This window comes from Silene latifolia, chromosome 6, assembly GCF_048544455.1.
Source record: "Silene latifolia isolate original U9 population chromosome 6, ASM4854445v1, whole genome shotgun sequence".
In the NCBI taxonomy this organism is placed as follows: domain Eukaryota; kingdom Viridiplantae; phylum Streptophyta; class Magnoliopsida; order Caryophyllales; family Caryophyllaceae; genus Silene; species Silene latifolia.
In genome coordinates, this window is record NC_133531.1 from 120,798,510 (window position 1) to 120,821,003 (window position 22,494).

A 22,494-nucleotide genomic window follows, 5' to 3' on the forward strand; every position below is an offset into this window, starting at 1 on the left:
GGTAAACGCATGAATCTTGTTGTATAGCGACAATAGCGTCCTCATACACCTTTTTTTTCATAAAATTTTGTGCAACAATAATCTTTTTTCTTTTATGTAAGAGTTACGGACCACTTTGCTATTTCATGTTTGTCAACGCGTATTTTACGCAGTAAATATCGTTAATTACATACTTGCAAAAATTATAAAAGTTAGATATTTTTATTATACTCGTAAAGACGAATCAAACAAGATCTCACATTAATATATTTTCACTTATGTATTGAGAGAAAATTGTAATTAAATGATGATTTGTAAAGTGTACAGAAGGTAAATTGGTAGAGTGAAGTTGAATGGAGGAAGTATTAGTTAACAGGTAACGAAGTGCTCCATGGACAGCTTTGCTAATTGTAAGTGTTTTCGGCTAGGGTTTCACCTAGCCTTAGGTTCGGCGAGTACCTATCAAAGTTTTTATAAGGAAGGTGTTTGGATCAAAGTTTTTATAAGGAAGGTGTTTGGATCATGTTTGAAAATTAGGCGGATACTTCTCGTATAGTCAGATACGTTTTAGTTTGGAGGTCGCTTATACGAGATATTCTGGTATGTATTAGGCAAATTAAAAATATGAAAAAAAAAAATGGGCCAAAACGACCAATCTATAAAGCGTATCAGCCAATTCGCCCTTATACGAGATGCGAAGAACATGGATAACTAAGTTATACTTGTATCGGCCAACTTTGAAATGAAGCGTATAAAGGTGGTATACTATAAAATGTGCTATTAATAAAAATGGTTACAATTATGCCCACTAGGCATAGGATAAGAAATAAAAAAAGGAAATAATTAAATGCTATTTTTATGGGAAATTGCAATATCTCATCACTTTTACATCTCTTTTACAATAAATACATTTAATTATTTCCTTTTTTGATTTCTTATCCTATGCCTAGAGGGCATAGGTTAGAAAAACCCAAATATATATGATTGTCATGAAATTATGAACCAAATAATATAGATATTTTAAGCCACAATTAACAATAAAAGAGATGCGAAAACATGTCTTTTGGTTCAGTGCGTAGGAATGGAATGAATTGGAATGAGAAACCATACTAATATGGGGTTCTAGTTTCATTCCTTTAAAAATGTGTTTGGTTCATTTTAAATAAGCATGAAGGAATGAAGTTGGAATCCAAGTAGAAGAGGTGAATATGAGATTCCAAGGGATTGGGGTAGGGTTAGAATCCATTGGGTATCTAACTCCATTCCAAAATCTAACGCCTCCGAAAAGCAGACAGGCAGCTCAAAACAGCTCTTTATATTAATAATGGACAACAGCGGAATTATAGGGCGTCACCGCCGTATTTCCCATCTGGAAAATACAAGGCTATTACAAGAATAAAGATAAATACACTGTTAAAGATATAAACTAATAACTCTATTACATATTAATCTTATTAGGTCATTGGTCCTATCTGAAATTCCTCACACTTGTCCTTTCCAACACTTGTACCTGAAAAAGAATGAAAGTAACGGAATCAGCCAACCACAGGCTGAGTATGATTTTGGTCACCTCCACCGGCCCTACTTTCCTCATTTCAATATTTTAATAATGTCTCACAAGGCTGTGTAATAGGTTACATGGGTGCAATTGAATCATAAAATAGACATGCCTGACCTGTTATTTTGATATGCAACATTTCATTTTACTTTTATACCGGTCTACCATTATTGAAGGGAGAGACATTACGAAGTCAAAACTTTTCCGGGCCAAGTCCACCTCCATGTACATAGGATAAGAAATCCGGGTCTGAGACCCATCTCGGCCATTGCCGGATAACATAATTATCATTCATATGGGGTCATGCTTCCCCCTCCCCTCATTGTTCATATGGGGCCATACTTCCCCCTCTCCTCATCGTTCATATGGGTCATACTCCCCCCTCCTCTCATCGTTCACATGGGGTTATACTTCTCCCTCCCCCCCTTCCATGTACATAGGACAAATAATGTCGTCTCTATCCAATAATTGTATCTCGAATGGGACAATTGGCCAATTATGCAATATGACAACAACCACCTTATCACATTCATATTTTCATAAGACGGTAATTAATATAACATGTGAGCAGTATAACATCATAAGATAAAATTAACAATTAAACTATTATAACCAGTTATTTCTAATATCTTATTTCAAATGTAAATAATTACTTATATCGACGAAGAATCGCGAAATCATACCTTAATTAAGAATAAAAGATCTTATTGTCTTTCTTAGTATTACCCCATAATCATCTTCCCCTCCCCATATGCTAGCTAATAAGCTAATCTCACACTTGGCCAAAATCGCCTTTCTCTGTTTTTACTTTGATTTATTTTCGGATTGAGGTGTTTGTGTTGTGATGAATCACTTCCTAAAACCCTTAAACCAAGACAAGTCTAACACAAAAGACCAAAGCTTGCTTTGACTTCTTTCCACAAGGTACGTGGGCAACGTGGCCCTCAAGGCTGGTGTAATTTATTCCCGGTTTGTAAATATCGACAATGCTTTAGTAATTATCGACGACATTTACATTTCAAAAGACGAAATACCCTCCGTCTCTCACTAACTCTTGACATTTCCTCTCTAATTCCAAAACCCAAAAAAATGAAAATAAACCTCTACCACCACGACCACCCCCTACCTGCCGCACCACCACTGCCACCACTCCACTGCCGGGTACACCACCTTACCTGCCGCACCACCACTGCCACCACTCCTTTGCCGCACCACCGTGAACAAGTAAGTTTTTTTTTTTTTTAATCAAATGTTAGAACCTTGAAATTAGGTTGTTTGTAATTGTTTGTTTCACTTTTCTTGTTGTTAATCGATTAGTTGGTGATGTTTTAATTGAATTAGTTGTATATTACTTGTTATTGTTAATCGGCAAATGTTAGAACCTTGATGTTTTAATTGAATTAGTTGTATAATTAGTTTATAATATAGGTTAATTTCAGTTTTAATTGAATTAGTTGTAGAATTGTTGGTGAAATAGGCTGTCTTTGGTGTCGAATTTCGCTGCCATTGTTGCGTATATGGTCACGATGTTGAAGGAGTTGAACACCATGGTGAAAACAATGAGATTCATTGTTATATCCTTGGCAAAATGTTCAAACTGAACGTTTAAACCATGCTCAAACGTTTGTGATGGACGTTTCATCCATGTCGAACAATCAAACTGGCCGTTTGATCCATAGTGAACATTGAAAACCAACGTTTGATCCATGGTAACCGTGGAAACTCATTGTTTGGTCCATGGTCGAAAGTTGAATTTCAACTTTCGTCCATGGTCGAAAATTGAAATTCAACTTTTCGTGTTTTTTTTTTTTAAATCCGTGTTTATTGCTTTTATTTGCCGATTTTTTTAATTTTATAAGTTTCATAGTTTATGTGGGGTATTTTTTAACAATTTTTATTTGTTTAATGCAGATGGAGATCAAAATGATAGAGAAAAGAACATTATGATAAATGGGGCGTTACATTAATTGTCCGATAATTATGAACGATAATTATAAAAAATATTTATTATCGAATTTGAGAGGTTAAACGGAAGCAAAAAAAAAAATCAAGTTAATTGTCCGATAATTATGAACGATAACTATAAAACATATTTATTATTGAATTTGAGAGGTTAAACGGAAGCTAAAAAAAAACAAGTTAATTGTCCAATAATTATGAACGATAATTATAAAATATATTTATTATCGAATTTGGGAGGTTAAACGCAAGAAAAAAAAAAAAAGACAAGTTAATTGTCCGACCATGGATTGAAAGTTAATACTCAACAATCGATCCATGGCCAAACAATGAGATTCATTGTTCAACCATGAGCAAACAATGATCCTCAACAATCAACCATGGCCAAACAATGAGGATCAACGGTTCTACCATGGCCTAACAATGATACCCAACAATCAACCATGGACTAAAAGTTGATACTCATCATTCAACCATGGCTAAACAATGAATCTCATTGATCAACCATGGCAAAACAATGGATTTGAACATTTACTATGGGGCAAACGTTGGGGATCAACGTTTACCATGGCCAAATTGTTGGGATTCATTGTTCGGCCCATGGTTGAACTTTGAATATCAACTTTTCGTCCATGGTCGATTGTTAAGTCTCATTTTTCAGTCCATTGGTTGTATAATACGCAAAAAATATGCAATGCTTATTCTAATTTAGTAAATACGTAACGTAATTCAACTAATGAATAGATTAATTAAAAAGATTAAGTTGTTTACGTATCGGTGATTGCGGATCCGTCATGCTAATTGTTGTTCTTAATTGTTGTTTATAATTTTTTAAATTGTTGTTGGTGATTTTTTTTTTTTTAATTTAATTGGTTTTACTTGAATTTGAGAGAATTTAGTTTAGAGAGAGAAAGTAGTGTAAAAGTGCAAGGGACATTATCGTCTTTTGGAATGAAAACGTCGTCGATATTTACTAAAGCGTCGTCGATGAAAATCAGCCCTCAATTTGTTTTGGTCCGTCTTTTATTCAAATATTTATCCGATATTAACTATATTTACGAGTAATAATAAGACTAGAAAATTTAATGATATATTTATTTTTTTCGGGATATTACATTTTTTTTTCGGAATATTACATCAAATCACCTCATCAAACACTTGAATAGACTCAGTGCATTTCATTCCATTCCATTTCAAAGTAGCCAACCAAACACCCTCTCCAAAATTTTTGCGGTTATACCGTAAGCATAAAACTTAAAAACCTTGTTGTAAACTCCTCTTCAACTCCACCGTGTCTCTTCTCTCTGCCATTGTTGTGCTTCTCTGGTAACTACCCTACATTCCTTCCCATAAACTATCCATATTTTTCTATCTACTCTTAACTACCCTTCCCTGGTCTGACATTTATTTATTTATGTTGTGTTGTGTTGTGTTGTGTTGTGTTGTGTTGTTTTCTCAGTTTTCATTCTAATCATTCTTACCTTTTGTTTTCGTGAATGTGGGATTGGTGTGTTTACTATTCATTGAGTACTCCCCGTCTCAATCGTTTGTTTACCTTTGATTAAATTACCCGTTACGGTTACAAAGATTATAAAAGTTAAACAAATGATTAGGGCGGAGGGAGTCATGTATAACTATTCCGCCTTCCATTTGTTTGTTGAAATTCCTCAATGAATCTAGCTAAACTGGTTTAGTTTTATTTGCTGCTTCTTCTTGGGTAATGGCTGAAATTTTGTTACTCACTCCATTCACTTGGATTCCTTACATGGTTGTCCATTTATTTAGAAGGAAAGAAATGACCCCTAAAAAATCCCAAACACCCTGAAAACGAACAGCAAGTATTGTTTATGACGGTCACACATTATTTAAATCGGGTGTGAGTCAAACTTGTGACGGTCACAAGTAAGAATTTGTGTAAAACAAATGGGTTTCACCGTGTTTAGAATCATCCACTTGCAAGTCGTATTTTTCTATATATATCCTTATACATTTGCTCGTTCTTAAAACTTGTGCTGTTAAATGTATGCAATTCACATGACCGGAGGGAATACAAATTTGAATCTTGATTCGTAATGATCTTTTTTGATGATAAGCTTCTCATGGATTATGGCCCTTCTGAAATTTTTGTAGGCTGTTAACTCATAACTAGATTTATTATGATTGCGGATTTGGAAGAAGTTGACATGAATAGAATAAACTTAAGGAGATAAAGTTATCTCCTGGCACTTTCCCTGTTGTAGATGCCCGCGATTCAAAGTGTAAGACACTTGGCACGCAAAATTCCCATAAACTTGATCCGCCGTGCTTTTTATCATTCGACGCCATTAAAATCTCATCCCAAGCTTTCAGTGGCGCGCCGTGTGAATCTCAGCAGCAATGACTCGAAGCTGTTGGACTGCTTGGTCAGCGGCGGCTTACATTATGCACGCCGACTGCTCTATGAAATGCCTCAAAGAGGACATCTATCTAAAGTTGTTACATGGACGTCTCTTCTCTCTAAATTCGCAAAGGAAGGCCTTGTTGATGAGGCGCAAGCGTTGTTTGATATTTTGCCAGAGAGAAATGTTGTTACTTGCAATGCTATGCTCTCTGGGTATGTACAGTCTGGTAGATTGATTGAGGCTTGTGGGTTTTTTGAGGCAATGAGAGAGAAAAATGTGGTGTCTTGGACGTCAATGCTTCGTGGGTTGATGAACTCTGGCGAGCTTGAGGAAGCGAAAGCGCTGTTTGAGAAAATGCCGGAGAGGAATGTTGTTAGCTGGAATACTATGATTGTTGGGTTGGTTAAGAATGGTGATTTGGTGGGTGCGAGATCAGTTTTTAATTCAATGCCGAATCGTGATTTGGTTTCATTGAACACTATGATTGATGGGTATGTTGAATGTGGTATGATGGAGGAAGCCAAGGCATTGTTTGATCAAATGGAGGACACAAATGTAATTACATGTACTACATTGATTTCTGGGTATTGTAGGGATGAAGACGTCTGGAGTGCATATGAATTATTTCAACGTATGCCAGCAAAAAATGTTGTTTCTTGGACTGCCATGATTGGAGGGTTTTCTTGGAATGGTTATTTTGAAGAAGCTATATCTTTGTTCCAAGAGATGAAGGCTGAAAGTGATGTGAAACCAAATGTAGAGACCTTTATTTCACTAGCTTATGCATGTGCCGGAGTGGGGTTTACTCGCCTTTGTATGCAGCTACATGCTCATGTGGTTACCAATTGCTCGAGCTACCATGATCATGATGGTCGACTTTCTCTGGGTCTAATTTTCATGTATGCAAAGTGTGGTTTGATGGAATATGCTGAATCCGTTTTTCTGAAGAATTCAATGACTCGGATAAGTCAACATGGTAACATTATGATCAATGGTTATGTTCAGAAAGGTCAGTTGGAGAAAGCAAAGCATATATTTGACATCATGGCTGTCCGTGATAAGATTTCATGGACTTCAATGATCACTGGGTATTTTAATGTCAGTAAAGTAGCTGAGGCGTGTAAATTATTCAATGACATGCCCGAGACAGAGAGAGATGCCATTGCATGGACAGCTATGATATCAGGATTTGTGCAAAATGAGCAGTTTCAAGAGGCTATGCATTTGTTCTCGGAAATGCTGATGCAAGGTATAATGCCTCTTAAGGCCGCATGTTCCACTCTCCTAGGAGCAGCTGGTGCAACTGCTCAACTTGATATAGGAAGGCACTTGCATAGCCTAGTGATTAAAACACATACAAATTTTGACCCGGTTCTTGAGAATTCACTTATCTCAATGTACGCAAAATGTGGCCAAATAAGTGAAGCTTTTCAAATCTTCTCAAACATGACTGGGAAAGATTCAATTTCTTGGAACTCCATAATCATGGGGTTCTCACACCATGGACTAGCAAGAGAAGCGTTATCTCTATTTGGCGATATGATAAAGTCAAGGGTAAAACCGGATTCCGTCACTTTCCTTGGTATACTGTCAGCGTGTAGTCATGCAGGTTTGATAGATGAGGGCTGGGCTGTATATCGAGCCATGAGTGACGCGTATGGGATTCATCCAGATGTTGAACACAATATTTGCATGATCAATCTCCTTGGACGCGCAGGAAAAGTTAAAGAAGCTGAAAATTTTGTATTGAGTTTACCTTTTAATCAAGACATTGCTATATGGGGAGCATTACTGGGTGTATGTGGAGTCGGTGAGGGAAATTATGAAGTGGCTAGTCGTACATCCCAACGGCTATTTGAATTAGACCCTGTTAATGCACAAGGTCATGTTGTACTATGCAATATGAGTGCTTCAGTTGGTCAATATGGAGAAGGGGGGATGTTAAGAAAGGAGATGAGATCAAAGGGAGTGAGAAAGGCACCTGGCTTTAGTTGGGTATCTAGTGGGGAAAGAACCCGTATGTTTCTTTCAGGCGATGTTACACAAATTCAAGGTGACGCCTTTGCCTCTGGTATTCCTTATAGATGATATGTAAATCTTTCTTTCCTTGGCCATGTCACGTCTACACATCCCCTCTTTGCCCTGCTTCAATTTACCAGTTGAAATTTTGGTCCCCCATTTCAGCGTATAGAATCAGCTAGCATGAGGGTACGTCACGTCTATGAATGATGGTCTGTTGATATTATTTTGCTCAGAAGGTGCAAGTTACAGAAGCTGTCAATTGCACAGTTATGGACTACAGTATAAGACTGATTTTTGTAGAAAGTACTGGTAGGACTGTTGGAGTCAAACTTTTTGAGACACTCATCTCTGTTATTTCTGGTAAAAAATGTAATTTCGGATAATACGAATTGGATGTAACTAGATGTTTACAAAAACTGCTTGCAAAAGTTTGATGCTTCCCAGTACACGCACTACTACGGTTCATAGATTAACCTCTTGGTCTTCATCCAATGCCTCGCTTGTAAACAGAGGCAGTATGCACGGAGTGATGATATGTCGTACCATATGTGAATTTAGGCTCTTTAGATAAGTACTCCGTAATTTAGTAAAACCTTCAACAATAGCCTTCTCATATACTCCCTCTTTTCAGTAATAGCTTACATTTGTTTTATTTTTTCCTCAAAATAAAGTAAACATAGACTATTCATTGTAACACGTGTATAAATTATGGAGTTATAAGTTATGATGCCCAGTGCCTGACACATTTCTCTCTCCATTGTCTCGGGTCTACTGTCTCTACGCATTACCAACCCGACCCGAAAAAGCTGACCCGAAACACGAAATTGGCCTGAACTACAACTCTCAAATGTGACCCCAAACCCGAATTGACCCGACTCGGCCTGAACATGACCCGAGCTTTGTTGATCCGGAACTGACATACCCGAAATACGAAACGACCCGAACTAACCCGATAATATGACAGACCCGAACTGACCAAACCCAAATTGAGCCGACCCAGTTGGCCCGTTTGCCTGGTCTAACTTGGGTATCTCCCTATATATATATTTGTAATGTGTTACCGCCAAAGTTTGTTAAGATGGCAAAATGACCGTTACTCAAAATCTCTTCAAAAAATCAGCTTCATTTACACCTTCGTCTCTTCAAAAACTTCTCAAATCCTACAAAACCCTAACTAAATCGCAACCAAAACATTGGTCCAATATTCAATTTAGATCAAACCCAGATGTTGAATTCAATTTCGAGATAAAAAATGACCTAAACTTAAACCACCCAATTCTTCGGAAACTAGAATCATGCTCAAATGTAGCTCAATTCAACCAAGTTCAAGCTCAATTGATCATCTTCGGCATCTTCCAACACTCCCTTTCGGCAAGCCGGGTAATAAAGAAGTTATGTTCTCTTCCACGCGGGTTAAAACTCGCTGTTTCGCTCCTCAAAAATATCGAAAACCCTGATGCTTTTATGTGTAATACAGTTATTAGAAGCTATTGGGATAAGGGTTACTCAAAAGATGCTTTGAATTTTTATTATTCTTATGTTGTTTTTGGGTGTGTTGTCCATAACCATTATACTTTTCCTTTGATAATCAAGCTGTGTATTGATCTTGGGTCGATATTAGAAGGTGAAAAGACGCACTGTCGGGTTTTGAAATGCGGGTTTCCTGCTGATTTATTTGTTAAAAACTCGTTGATACTTATGTATTCCGCGCTAGGTAGAGTTGGGAGTGCAGAGAAGGTGTTTGATGAAAGTTCTGAATCAGACTTGGTGAGTTGGAATACTATGATTGATGGATATGTGAAGAACGGGCAGGTCCGTCTTGCACGCAATTTGTTTGATGAAATGCGTGTCAGAGATGAATTCACTTGGAACTCGATGATTGCGGGGTATGTTGGCGTTAGGGATATGGAGGCTGCAATAGAGTTATTCGGGACTATGCCTCATCGAGATATCGTTTCTTGGAATTCTTTGCTTGATGGATGTGCTAAAATCGGGGACAAATTGGCTGCTCGTGAGTGTTTTAATCGGATGCCTAAGCGTAATGTGGTTTCATGGAACATGATGTTGCCCCTTTATGTCCGATGTAAGGACTATGATGAGTGTCTGAGATTGTTTGATCGTATGATCGAGGAAGAAGATATTCAGCCTAATGAGGCTACACTTGTTAGTGTTTTAACAGCATGTGGGTATCTAGGAATGCTAGATAAGGGTAAGTGGGTTCATAGTTATATAGTCAGTAAAAAACGGATGAAACCTGATGTATTGCTTTATACAGCTCTTCTAACCATGTATACAAAGTGTGGGGACATGGATACAGCTAAAAGTACTTTCGACATCATGCCTGAGAAGAGCGTTGTTTCGTGGAACTCTATGATCATGGGGTATGGCTCACATGGACTCATAGATAATGCCCTCGATTTATTTTCGAAGATGGAAAGAAGCGGACAAGTACCTAATGATGCCACTTTCACTTGCGTTTTAGCTGCTTGCGCTCATTCAAGTAGGGTTTTAGAGGGTTGGTGGTATTTTCATATCATGCATAGAGTTTACCAGATTGACCCAAAAGTTGAGCACTATGGTTGTATGGTGGATCTCCTTGGCAAGTCTAATTTGGTAAAAGACTTTGAAAGGTTAGAGAAGGAAATCCCCAAGGAAGAGGGCTCTGTTTCATGGAGAGCGGTGCTTTTTGCTTGTCAAGTCCACTCAAATTCACAACTTGGTGAGGTTGTCGGAAAGTGGTTGATTGAGAAGGACCCTGAAGATATTGCGCCTTATTTGCTATTATCGAACATATATGCATCAGAAAGGAGATGGGAAGATGTAGATGGAGTTAGGAGACTAATGAAGGAGAAGGGTTTGCACAAATATGCACCAGCAAACTCTTTGACAGACTGTCAAATCCACAGGAAAGGCATGATTGCTTCCATGTTGCTTAGACTGGGTTCGGAACTAAAGATGTCAAGAAGTTAACACTTTGATGGGTAACATTATTGACATTGAAAGAAGGCAAACTTCGGGGAGAAGATTGAGTGAGTTAATGAGTTAATCACAGGTATCTTTTGGCATCTCAATCTTGAATCATATTAAACTGTTATTGAACTGAATGTTCGACCATTGTATGATGTTTGTGTCTTGTAAGTGTTCGTAAAAATACAAGGGGGTGAGATTGAGAAGGTTTGAATCCCGTTTGCATAAAATCTATCCTTTTACACAATTTAAATCTTGTTCTAGCTTCGATAGTTCACTTGCCATGAGGCCCATGACATTATATACTCTGTAGTCCGTACATCATTACATTGATGCCGGATTGCCATCTATCTTACATCTATCTCAGTTGGAGCTGTGGAGGGTTGGATGTAGGCAAAATAGTGTCGAAAATATCGTCTGATGAAATTAATTGGGAAGTGTCGAAAATATCGTCTGATGAAATTAATTGGGATTTTCTCAATTCAGTTAAGAGGGCCATTTCCTATCAACGGATCGGATTGCATCTTATTAATATCGAACGGTTCACGATTTATGCAAGGAAATAAAGGTTTTAGGACGTAGAGGGGAAAATATTATTAAATGGGTTTGTGAGAGGAAATGGAGAGAAAGAAATGGAGAGGATCTTAATTGCCTATAATTGTTAGCCACGAGTTCAGAAAACTTTATTATTTTTTTCTTTCCGAATCAAAGAACTCGTAAAAACAGCTAAACAAGGGGAAAAAAATCATCACTTCTAGAACTTGTACCCGGGAATTCTAATAGTCAAAGTTTATTCATAAAAATCCTTGCCTCGCCGTAACTCCCGACTGCGAACTTGAAAAACAATGTTTTTTTTCTCCAGATCGAAGATCTCGTTAAATTACCATTTCGTTAAGTCTTATCCAAGAATTATTGCTAGTAAGATTTTTTTTTTTTAAAATAAAAAAAAATTAAAGGGCACGATTGAGAAAATGAGAAGGCTGAAGGGTGCAAGTTAGAAAAATCCATTAACTTTTTAACATATTCCAATCTACTCTTTATAAAAGCAGAAGACAATACTGAGCAGAGGACGCGCCACGTCATTATTGCATTTTCTTTTTTCTTTTTTTTTTTTTCGAAAATTGACATTATGGTGGGACCCATGTGCACGCAACGTATTTAATTACTGAGATATGCGTCTTTCAAAGCATGTGCTAAAATCCGTCTCACTACAAAATCTATAAAGTCGTCTTACGGAATACATCTTGAATTTAACATTATGATAAAATGATAAAATTTTATAGAAATTGAATAATAATTACGCATAATTAATTACAAAAGCGAGTTACCGTAATTGAATTACATAATTACTATACTAAAATTAAATAACAAAAATACAAAATTTCAGGAAAAAATATCGCTTATATAGGAATCGAAAATACATCGAGATGAATTACAAAATAAATAACAAGTATTTTTGTTATTAACGATTTTGCCTTGTGCAGTAAATTAATTGAAAACATGATTTTTTAAAAATACAGTGAACGAGTATTTTTTTTAAAATATAAATAATTACGAGAAATAAACTTGGAATATAAAACTCGGCATCTGATGTCACGCACACCGAGTTAATCAGTACAAGCTATTTTTAATTTTTTTTTACTCTCAAAATTAAACAAATAAATGTTCATTTAAATTACGAGTGATGTAAAAATTATATTAAATTTTTAGTAATAAAATTTTTTAAAATAATTTACAATACTGCACGGGTTTTTTGGGACTTAATTCACAATACTGCACGGGTTGTGAATTAAGATTAATTAAAATTAAAGTAGTATACCCGTGAAATAAAACTTATGCACGGATTTTTTTCAGATTTTAATAAAAAAAATTTAAAAACGATACGAAAAGTCGAAACACTTTAAAATATGTTTTTTGGAAAATTAATCCTCTCGGATATCAGTATAGAAAGCCGTTCATCACCGAGGATAATGTACTTGGAGCAAAAATCGGCAATTTAAGTATCACCTCGCACCGAATTCGGAAGATGGCAATGATAAACTACCGAGTAATTTCTACTTCAACAAGTACGAATTTTAGGCAACGTTGTTATCATCATAATATATACACTTGGACCGTCCAACCATGAAATCGAAAGCGCATAAAATTAAAATAATCAGCATATTCTGAAATTAGAGCATATGCAGTTAAATATGGAATGGCAGAAGTTACAGCAGTTTCAAGAAGTGGGGTTCATGGGTAATGGAAGTAGTGGGGGGTTTAGGGTTTACAAGGGTTGGTATTTTAGTATTTATAGGATTGCAATTATTGAGATTTTCACGTAAACTCAATATAACAAATTGATAAAAAACTTGAGATTATGGCACACATCCGAGCATTCCAATTTCGAGCATCACAAAAGAAACATCAAGGACGGAGCAATTAACTGTTCGGGTGATGAGATTGTGGTACGTAAAGTCGGAGACAAATCCCCGGGGACGTGAAAGGTGTAGAACTCATCCTAATTGATGAGAATGTAAGTCTCTCTTTTCCCCTTTTCCTGTTGTCTTTTTCAAATTATTGTCACAAGGTATTAACAAATATGAATGAATGCAGGGAGACACAATTCGGGCATCGTGAACTGTAGGTCGACTCGGCTTTTCTTAGAGCACCTTAATGAAGGGAGCACTTACAAAATCGAAGGTTGATGTATCATCAAACCGTGTGGGACTTGACATGGCAACAATTCACCCGTGCAAGATTTGGTTCGAGTATAGCACTAGGGTGGTACCGATTCCAAATGCAGATATTCCTCTTTCTACCCATGCTTTCTACACTTTCAATGAGGTCGTGTTTGGAGCAATGCCAAATAGACTTTATATTGGTAAGCAACAATGGCCTACAATTAATTTTTCATATATGCATCCTAAATGTCTACCAACCTGAAAAGTACAATCGAAAATTTTCGTGATGACGTAATTGGAAGGTTGGAGCATATTTATCCAATTAGAGAGAGTAATGGAAAGAAAAGGAGGACTATTGTTTTGGGCAATAATTTGTAAGTCGACCATATTCTATAAACAATATGCCAAAATTAACACCATATCAAAAATAATCATTACAAACTTTTTTTCAGAACCAAAACATGTCTTTCGCTCATTGTTTGGGGATTACCTTCAAAGAAATTGCGAGAAATTGAGCAAGAATTCATGAACAAACCAAAGCCAACATTGGTCATGCTTTTCGTAAAACGCTCAGTTTATGAAGGTATAAAATTCAGTGATTCAAATATCTTTTTCAAAGATTACAAAAACAGTTTGATGAGTTACAAAATTTAAGAAAAAAATGTTGGAAAAAAATTCTCATTATTTCCTACTATGCAGGGGAAGTTAGCATAACAACCACATGGGGTGCAACAAAAATATTGGTCAATCCAGATATGAACGAGGTGAAAGTGTTCAACAATGGGTATGACATCTAAATCCGTCGTGATGTTATTTTCTTTAGGGAATATTAGGTGCATTAATTGTAATTGTTATTGACCAGAAATGGCACAACATGAATTCTCAAGAAAACGACCACCAAATGAAGCAAATAAAAAACCGTAAAAATTTTTTTGAAAAAACAGTCCAAATAAAATCCGTAAACATTTTGAGTTCACAAATTTTTTATCATTACCAATTCACCTTTAATTAATTAAGCCGTTTTTCTTACCAGTTTTCCAGATGATGATGAACCCATCTTTGGGGCTCCGAAACTCCCGGGTACCACCCTCCAATCCTCGCAAGTGCAAACATCAAAACACTATCAGAGATACCAAATGTAACCAAAGGAGGGGCATATGTCACAATGGCCAAGATTATTGAGTTAGATACATCTGGTAGTACTTGGTACTACTACTCTTGCAAAGAATGCAGATCAAAAGTGAAGCAAGGAGAAGATGGGTTGTGGTATTGTGACAAGGAAAAATTTAACAATAATTGCACAATGAAGGGTGTGGGGGTGAAATCAGCAATACCAAGGTTTCAAGTTAAGTTTATTGTGACATATGAAGATCCAGACTCGGTTGAGTTCATTATTTGGGATGATGTAATGGTTGATTTGCTTGGGAAAATAAAGACAAGCCATCCTTGACGAGGATGAGGTAAACTAAAACTCATTTACATACAATTTGCAATAATATCTAACCAAATAGTATAATGTTACTTGATTAATGTTTAAATATCATTTCGGATGTACAAGATCGTCCCTCCCCGCATTTTGCCCCTACTAGACAGGACATTTGTGGCAAAAATTCGAGTGATCGATTTATACAACATTCAACAAAAATCGAAGTCATTTGGGGTGGTCAGTTTATGTGATGACCCAAGAACAATTGCTAAGTGGGATGCTATGAATAATGCAAGAAAGGTATAAGACCAATTAATCACTAACATTTGCACACTTCATTTTTTGTATGTTTGGTTTTACTAATAAATATTGTCCTCCTTTAGGAACAAGCAATATCAACTTCGACAAGGGACACTTCAAATCGATTCAATAATGGTGAATTTAATTTTAACTTGAACTAATTTTTTTGATACTAATGGCTTTTTAGTAACAATTAATTTTTTGTTAGGAGCAAATGAGAGAGATGATTGAGTCCGAACGTCGAATTCCCAAGAGATCACACACGAGAAAGTTGTCGTGGAGACAATCAAGCATCGACAAGTCATCCGCCACAAAAATGAAGGAAATTAAGTTAGGCAAGCAGCCTATGGAGTTCTAAGAAACATTTAAGCAATGCGGCAATTTCGAACTTTGTTAAGAGACATTTCATTTTTGTTTTTGACCGTTGTTTTATGTTGTATTTTGGACCAAGGTTATTTTAAGTTGTAATTGAACAATTAAGGTAGTCATATTTAAGATAGATTTTGTAGGGTTTAATATGCAGCCAATCAAGAAGCTAAAGGAGAAAGGGATGGCACAACACTTCAAACATGGAGCTTAAAGGAAAGCAAAGATTGGATGCGGTTTTAAAGAAGCAACATCGACGATCTTTATTTATGTACTACGTTTTTTACTATTGTATTTCAATTCCCACAAAGAATTAATGAAATTTCGTCATCATTATGAAATTTAATTCTTTCATTTCCAGTTTACGAGACATGTCATTAGTCAATAATAAGCGAGTATCACCAAAGAGACACGGTTTTTTACAGCCAACAATAATAGAGTACATTTAATATCCTACGAATGAGTAAATGTTGAAAATCATGGAAAAAAACAGATGAATGGAAGGGCATAAATTTAAAAGCAGAGTCACGGAATGTGTAAGCAAAAACGTCTTAAATATAAAGGTCTAAATTTTTTCAAAAATTTTTAACGGTTTAAACAGTTATGGTAACTATCCATGATGCGCTACTTGCAGTTTATAAGTTAGTGGCCAATAATTGAATAAACAAAATCAAGTAGTTGTAGCATAGTGACGGAATGTGCAAGAAAAAACATCTCAAAAATGAATGTTGAATTTTATTCAGCTGAATTGACGGTTTAAACCATTATGGTCAACTATCCATGATGCACTACTTGCAGTTAAAAAGTTAGTGGGCAATATGTGAGTAAACTAAACAAACAATTTTGTAAGTTAGTGGGCAATAGTTGATTGAAGTAAAAGTAAATCAAACACATATTTTGTTTACCATTTTTATTCGATGAATTAAAAAGAAAACCAACTAGAAATCGTGCACAATTTTTGCATCATCTTGAAGCATCAAAAGAAGTGGGTTGAACATGGAAAAGGGCAATTCAAGTACAAGCCAAAAAAAAGGAGAAGAGAGCAAGGAATGGACAACTAAAAAGTAAGTTTCTTAATTTATTTCTATGAATTAAAATCGGTTACATTGTGTTATTGCTTACTTAACTTTTTCGAACTTTTGTGAACAATATGCATGCTTCGAATGTTATTGGTTACTTAACTTCTATCTTTGAGGAAGAATATGCATGCTACCAATGAACCTGCATTTTAGTAACATATTTTCATCAGATTAAGTTCATAAAAATTTTCTTGAATAACATATTTTCATCAGAAATCAAAGTAAAACTTAAAAAGGAAACTTTTTTAAAAAGAAACAAGGACTGAATAACACTTAACTTATTTTTTTGAAACCTTCCCTTCAAAATGTTTCTACAAGGAGCAATATAAAAGTGTTAGCAAATTATGTTCCGAAAAGGGGAAATATGAAATTGAAAGGTATATTAGAAAAGAGATTGAAACTGAAAGGTATATTAGAAAAGGGAATCACTAAATGTACTTAACTTTTCACATGTTGATAATTGATCTGCAATTATTGTTCGGCAAACAATTGTAGAACAATTACAATGATTTGTATACTATACAACACATCTCACAACTGTTAAATCAAATGAGTTTGAATTCAAAATATGTAACAATTTGAAACGTGAGTGTGAATGACAACAGTTGTATTGGTTGATTTGTGGTAGGACCAAATCATGCGTTGGGTTAGGTCACTCTAGGTTGGGTTAGGTCAGTCTGGGTTTGGTTGGGTTGGGTTAGGTCAGTCTGGGTTGGGTTGGGTTGGGTTAGGTCAGTCTGGGTTGGGTTGGGTTGGGTTAGGTCCGTCTGGGTTGGGTTGGGTTGGGTTAGGTCCGTCTGGGTTGGGTTGGGTTGGGTTGGGTCGGTCCAGGTTGGGTCGGTCCAGGTTGGGTCGGTCCAGGTTGGGTCAGTCCAGGTTGGGTCGATCCCAGTTGGGTCGATCCAGTCGAGTCGATCCAGTCAGGACCGAGTGCAGTGGGTCGAGTCCATTTATTTGGGTCAGGTCCATTTATTTGGGTCAGGTCCATGTATTTGGGTCAGTCAATGTAAATGGGTCAGTCAATGTAAATGGGTCAGTCAATGTAAATGGGTCAGTCCATGTAAATGGGTCAGTCCATGTAATTGGGTCGGGTTAAAACCCGGGTAGGATTGGGTCGGGTTTAACACCGGGTAGGATTGGGTATGGTTAAAACCCGAGTAGGATTGGGTCGGGTTAAAACCCGAGTAGGAATGGGTCGGGTTAAAACCCGAGTAGGAATGGGTCGGGTTAAAACCCGAGTAGGAATGGGTCGGGTTAAAACCCGAGTATGAATGGGTCGGGTTAAAACCCGGGTTGGTTTGGGTCGGGTTAAAACCCGGGTTGGTTGGGTCGTGTTAAAACCCGGGTTGGATTGGATCCGGTTAAAACCCGGGTTGGATTGGGTCGGGTTATAACCCGTGTTGGATTTGGTCTGTTTAACGCGTGTTCCATTGGGTCGGGTTTAAACCAGTTTAGATTTGGGTCAGGTTAAAACCATTATTTTCAATAATATAGATAAATTATACTCAGATTTCCAGATTTTTAACCATTATTTGTGACAACAACAATGAATCTGGATTTGGGTCGGGTTTCAATTAATGAATCTAGGGTTTTAATTTCTGACAACAACAAAAACGCAGCAATCTTGAATGACAAACGGTTCCTATACTCGATTTTCCGATTTTTAACCATTATTTTCAATAATATAGATAAATTATGAAGACTAACATAAAAACTCCATTAAAAAAATTGAACATATGAAAACAGATTGAATTAACAGATCTATATTACGAAAAACATAACCATTTTTTTTATGATATGATAAATTTAACATATGAAAACAGATTGAATTAAACCCGTGTATTGAACATCATCTTTAAGAGGCATAAAAATGAACTAAAACAAAACGCGGATGGTATATTGCATTAATGAGATCCGTATTTAACATATCTATATTACGAAAAAATTGCAAAAAATATTAAGAAAATATTATTTGTCGATTTTCTAATGACCATGAACTCAAATATGTCATAAAATTTATAGATCTGACATTATAAACAACCATTTTAATTATTTGTTCGTTATCTAATTACCGTCAACTCAAACATGTCATAAATTGATAGATCTAACGATATATAGAACGAATTTATTTTAAAAATGTCGAAAATAATTAATATTTTACTTATTAAGTGGCGAAAATTAAAGTAAAGAATAGAGTAAAATTAAACTTACCATTAATACATCTACAATAAGCGCTCCTAAGAACAAGACTCCCTTCACCATGTTAAAGATTGACGGTGTGCATGCGCGGAAAACAGATCGGACAACGAAGGGGTAGTAATCGGATTATGCGCGGAAAACAGATCGGACAACGAAGGGGTAGTAATCGGATTAAGAACACACAAAGGACGAGATGGGAGGTTTTAGTGAGAGATCTAATTTAGTAGTGAAGTTGTTTGTGTAATATGAGGATCGTATGTGTAAAAGAGACGATATTTTGAGCTGCTTTAGTTTTAGGTTTTTAGTGAGATAGTGAAGCAGAGAGAGAGAGGGAGATAAAGACGGAGTGTTGTAAGAATGAGAGACGGATTCTAGGTTTTTCGGTGGGGAAGGGGTTATATATAGGTGGGGTAATTATTAGGTTTTCGTCATTTGGGGTGGACGGGGAATGTGAAAAGGTTGGGCCCAAATTCTGGTACTGTTTGTTTTTTAATTTTTGTTCGAATTGGGCTAGACGGGAATTGGGCTACACGGTTTTGGACCCAAATTAGTATAAGATAGGTTAGTATTAGGGTATTTTTCTTACTTGGGTTGGATAGGAATGAAAGAACTCGTGAGCCCAAATTTGGGTTTTCGAGATATTGACTGCAAATTGGGTCGTTGTCAGCCCATTTATAATATCGTTTGGCCTTTTAATTTTGTTCGAGATGAGTTTACATACAGTCCACGTTGTTTACAGTTTCAAAATGTACAATAAAATATAACGTCTGACATCATTTGTCTTTGTCGTTATGTTTTACCAATATAGGTGTTCGGATATTCGAAAGAAACTTGATGATTACGGACAATACGTCATAATCAATGTCAAATCCTCGAGTACCGCTATCTGACATTAGCAACGGTACTTCTTTATTTTTAATTGTTTATATTTTACTACATATATTCAATTTTTTACATTTTTATTTTAATCATGTTTCATTTGTTTTTTTTTGAAAATTATAATAAGTCATTACAAATTGTGAAAATTTCAGTTTCTCATACCCCATGTCATCGAAGCAGCAGACCAACCACAAGTGAACAGTTACCGATAAGAACCCCGCCAACTAACGTTTCTTATGATCCTACTCCATCATATGAAAACACTGTGCTTCTAACGCCTAATCAGTTAAGAGCGAGAACGGCAAGAGAAAAAAGACAGTCGCAATTCTCTAAGAAACGTGGTGGTAGCGTTCATAGCGACGTTTCTCAAAATACAATCGATTGTACAGGAGCAACCTCCAACGTGACAGGTATATATCTATATTTAATTTTTTACATTTAACATGTATTAACGTTTGTGAAAGTCTAAATTTTTATTAAAAACGTTGTGTAGAACTTATTTGTAGTCCGACCGATGTTGTTGAGCGCTTAGTGAGAGATCTATGTGCTGAATATGGTGAAACTTTCAATGAAGTGATTCCGTCAGAACCGAATTGAACAAACACCCGGTAGTTGTTTTTGAATGCATCCTATTCACATGGCGAATCCTCGAGAAGTCAGCAAAATACTTCCGTGCCGTTAAATAATGATGGTTAGTTCATTCATGACTTTTTAGAAATTTAATTTTAATTGCAACATGATTTCGTTATTGTAGTGTAATTTTTATGTCTCAATTTATGAATTATGTTTTGAAAATCGTTTAGCATGGGAAGGATATTGGGACTGTGGTGATGCGACGAATATGAGTGCGAGAAATGTCACGCGTTGATGTGGTTTGAGGAGAGAAAAGATAAAAGACGTGGTACAAGACGTCCTAAGTTCTCACTTTGTTGTTCAGATGGAAAAGTTGAACTCGCATTTCTACAAAGACACTTTGAACTTATAAAGTCGTTGTTGACCGGTCCAAAGATCGATTTAGCAATCATTATAGAGAAAACATTAGAGCTTATAACTCGATGTTCTCATTCACTTCTATGGGCGGTAAAATCGATCATTCCATCAATCAAGGTAAAGGACCGTATACCTTTAGGATGGGAGGTCAAAATTGCCATCGGATAGGGACTTTGGTACCGACCGGAGATGCAAGGCCGAAGTTCTGTCAACTTTGCATTTATGACACGGAAGAGGAAGTTCAAAATCGAAAAAATGCAATTAGGTAAATATATTTTCTTTCCGTAAAAACTTTTTTGTATAATAATATTTTTCGTAGGCAATAATTTTATTTTTAATTGTAGTCCAGGGGATCCATCAAGGTTCAATGACGAGTTAATACGATTGTTGGAAAATATGATTGACTCGCACAATACAATTGCAAAGACATTTAGGAAGGTTAGGGATAGACTAATCGAAAATATAGACAAGTGAAGTGAGTATCAAACCGATTTCAAGGAGATCAAGTGATGGAAGAACTTACAATCTTCCAACAGTTTCAGAGGTAGCGGCTTTAATTGAGGGTGATATTGGTCCACATATGGAGAAGCGAGATATTATTGTGAGAAGGTCGTGCGGTGGTTTATAGCGGATATCTGAGTTGCACCCTTTATACACCCCCTTACAATATCCTTTGTTAATTCCATCCGGAGAAGATGGGTATAGGCCGGGTATCCTACATAGTGCTTCTTCTATTGGTGTTAGCAGGAGTGACCAACCACGTGAAGAAACAACGCGTAGGGAGTGGTTTGCTTATCATCTTATAGAGAGACCGCCAGATGTTGAATTTCCAACGATCTTATTATCTGGTAAGGCATTCCACCAATTTTTAGTTGATTGTTATATGCTGGTCGAATCGCATAGGCTCAATTTCATTCGTTTTAACCAAGATCGACTTCGAGTTGATAATTATAAGAACCTCTCAAATGCTGTTGGAAGAGGAGATGTTGAGCCATCTTCGGCGGGTACTCGGTTTATCGTGCCTTCTTCTTTCCCCGGAGGTGACAACTGGAAAAAAAGCAAATTTCCTCGATACCATGACTATTTGTAAGTGGTTTGGTTATCCAGATTTATTCATCACTTTCACCTGTAATCCAAAGTGGCCGGAAATAGTACGATTTGTTTCTAAAAGAGGCTTGCGACCCGAGGATCGTCCAGATATTGTCTGTCGCGTCTTTAAAATGAAGCTTGATGAGTTGATTAGGGACTTAAAGGATCGACATATTTTTGGAAGAGCGCGAGGAGGTACTACGAATTGCTAATCTTTTAATTTAATATATCGTTTGCTTTTTTAGCATTACTGTACAAAAATCTAATGACATTTATGAACGTGTTTTTTGCAGTCGTGTATACTATTGAATTTCAAAAACGTGGACTCCCTCATGCCCATATAGTATTGTTCCTACATCGGGAGGACAAATTTCCTACAGCCGCAGATGTTGACAAAATCATTTCCGCGGAGATTCCTGATCCGACTACAGATCCCGTCTTACATAGTGTTGTTTGCGAGTATATGCTTCATGGACCGTGTGGTAAAGCAAAGCCCTCATGTCCGTGTATGGTGGGAGGCAAATGCTCAAAATATTACCCAAAGCCGTGCACCGAGAGAACAACGGTTGACGGTGATGGGTACCCTATATACAAGAGAAGCAAGAAAGGAGTTACGGTGATTAAAGATGATGTGCCC

The 22,494-nt window shown here is 36.5% G+C and overlaps 2 protein-coding genes across 2 annotated transcripts; both read left to right on the plus strand.

The window, feature by feature from the left end:
- The first annotated feature begins 4,494 nt into the window (after positions 1 to 4,494).
- LOC141587173 (pentatricopeptide repeat-containing protein At1g32415, mitochondrial-like) lies at positions 4,495 to 8,288 on the plus strand. The gene is made up of 2 exons (XM_074408615.1): positions 4,495 to 4,822; positions 5,627 to 8,288. Exon 2 carries the CDS (start codon positions 5,737 to 5,739, stop codon positions 7,963 to 7,965), a length of 2,229 nt encoding a protein of 742 aa, XP_074264716.1. The 5' UTR covers positions 4,495 to 4,822; positions 5,627 to 5,736; the 3' UTR covers positions 7,966 to 8,288.
- Positions 8,289 to 8,968: 680 nt separating this feature from the next.
- LOC141658938 (pentatricopeptide repeat-containing protein At4g18840-like) lies at positions 8,969 to 11,271 on the plus strand. The gene has a single exon (XM_074465661.1). It carries the CDS (start codon positions 8,986 to 8,988, stop codon positions 10,867 to 10,869), a length of 1,884 nt encoding a protein of 627 aa, XP_074321762.1. The 5' UTR covers positions 8,969 to 8,985; the 3' UTR covers positions 10,870 to 11,271.
- Positions 11,272 to 22,494: the final 11,223 nt, after the last annotated feature.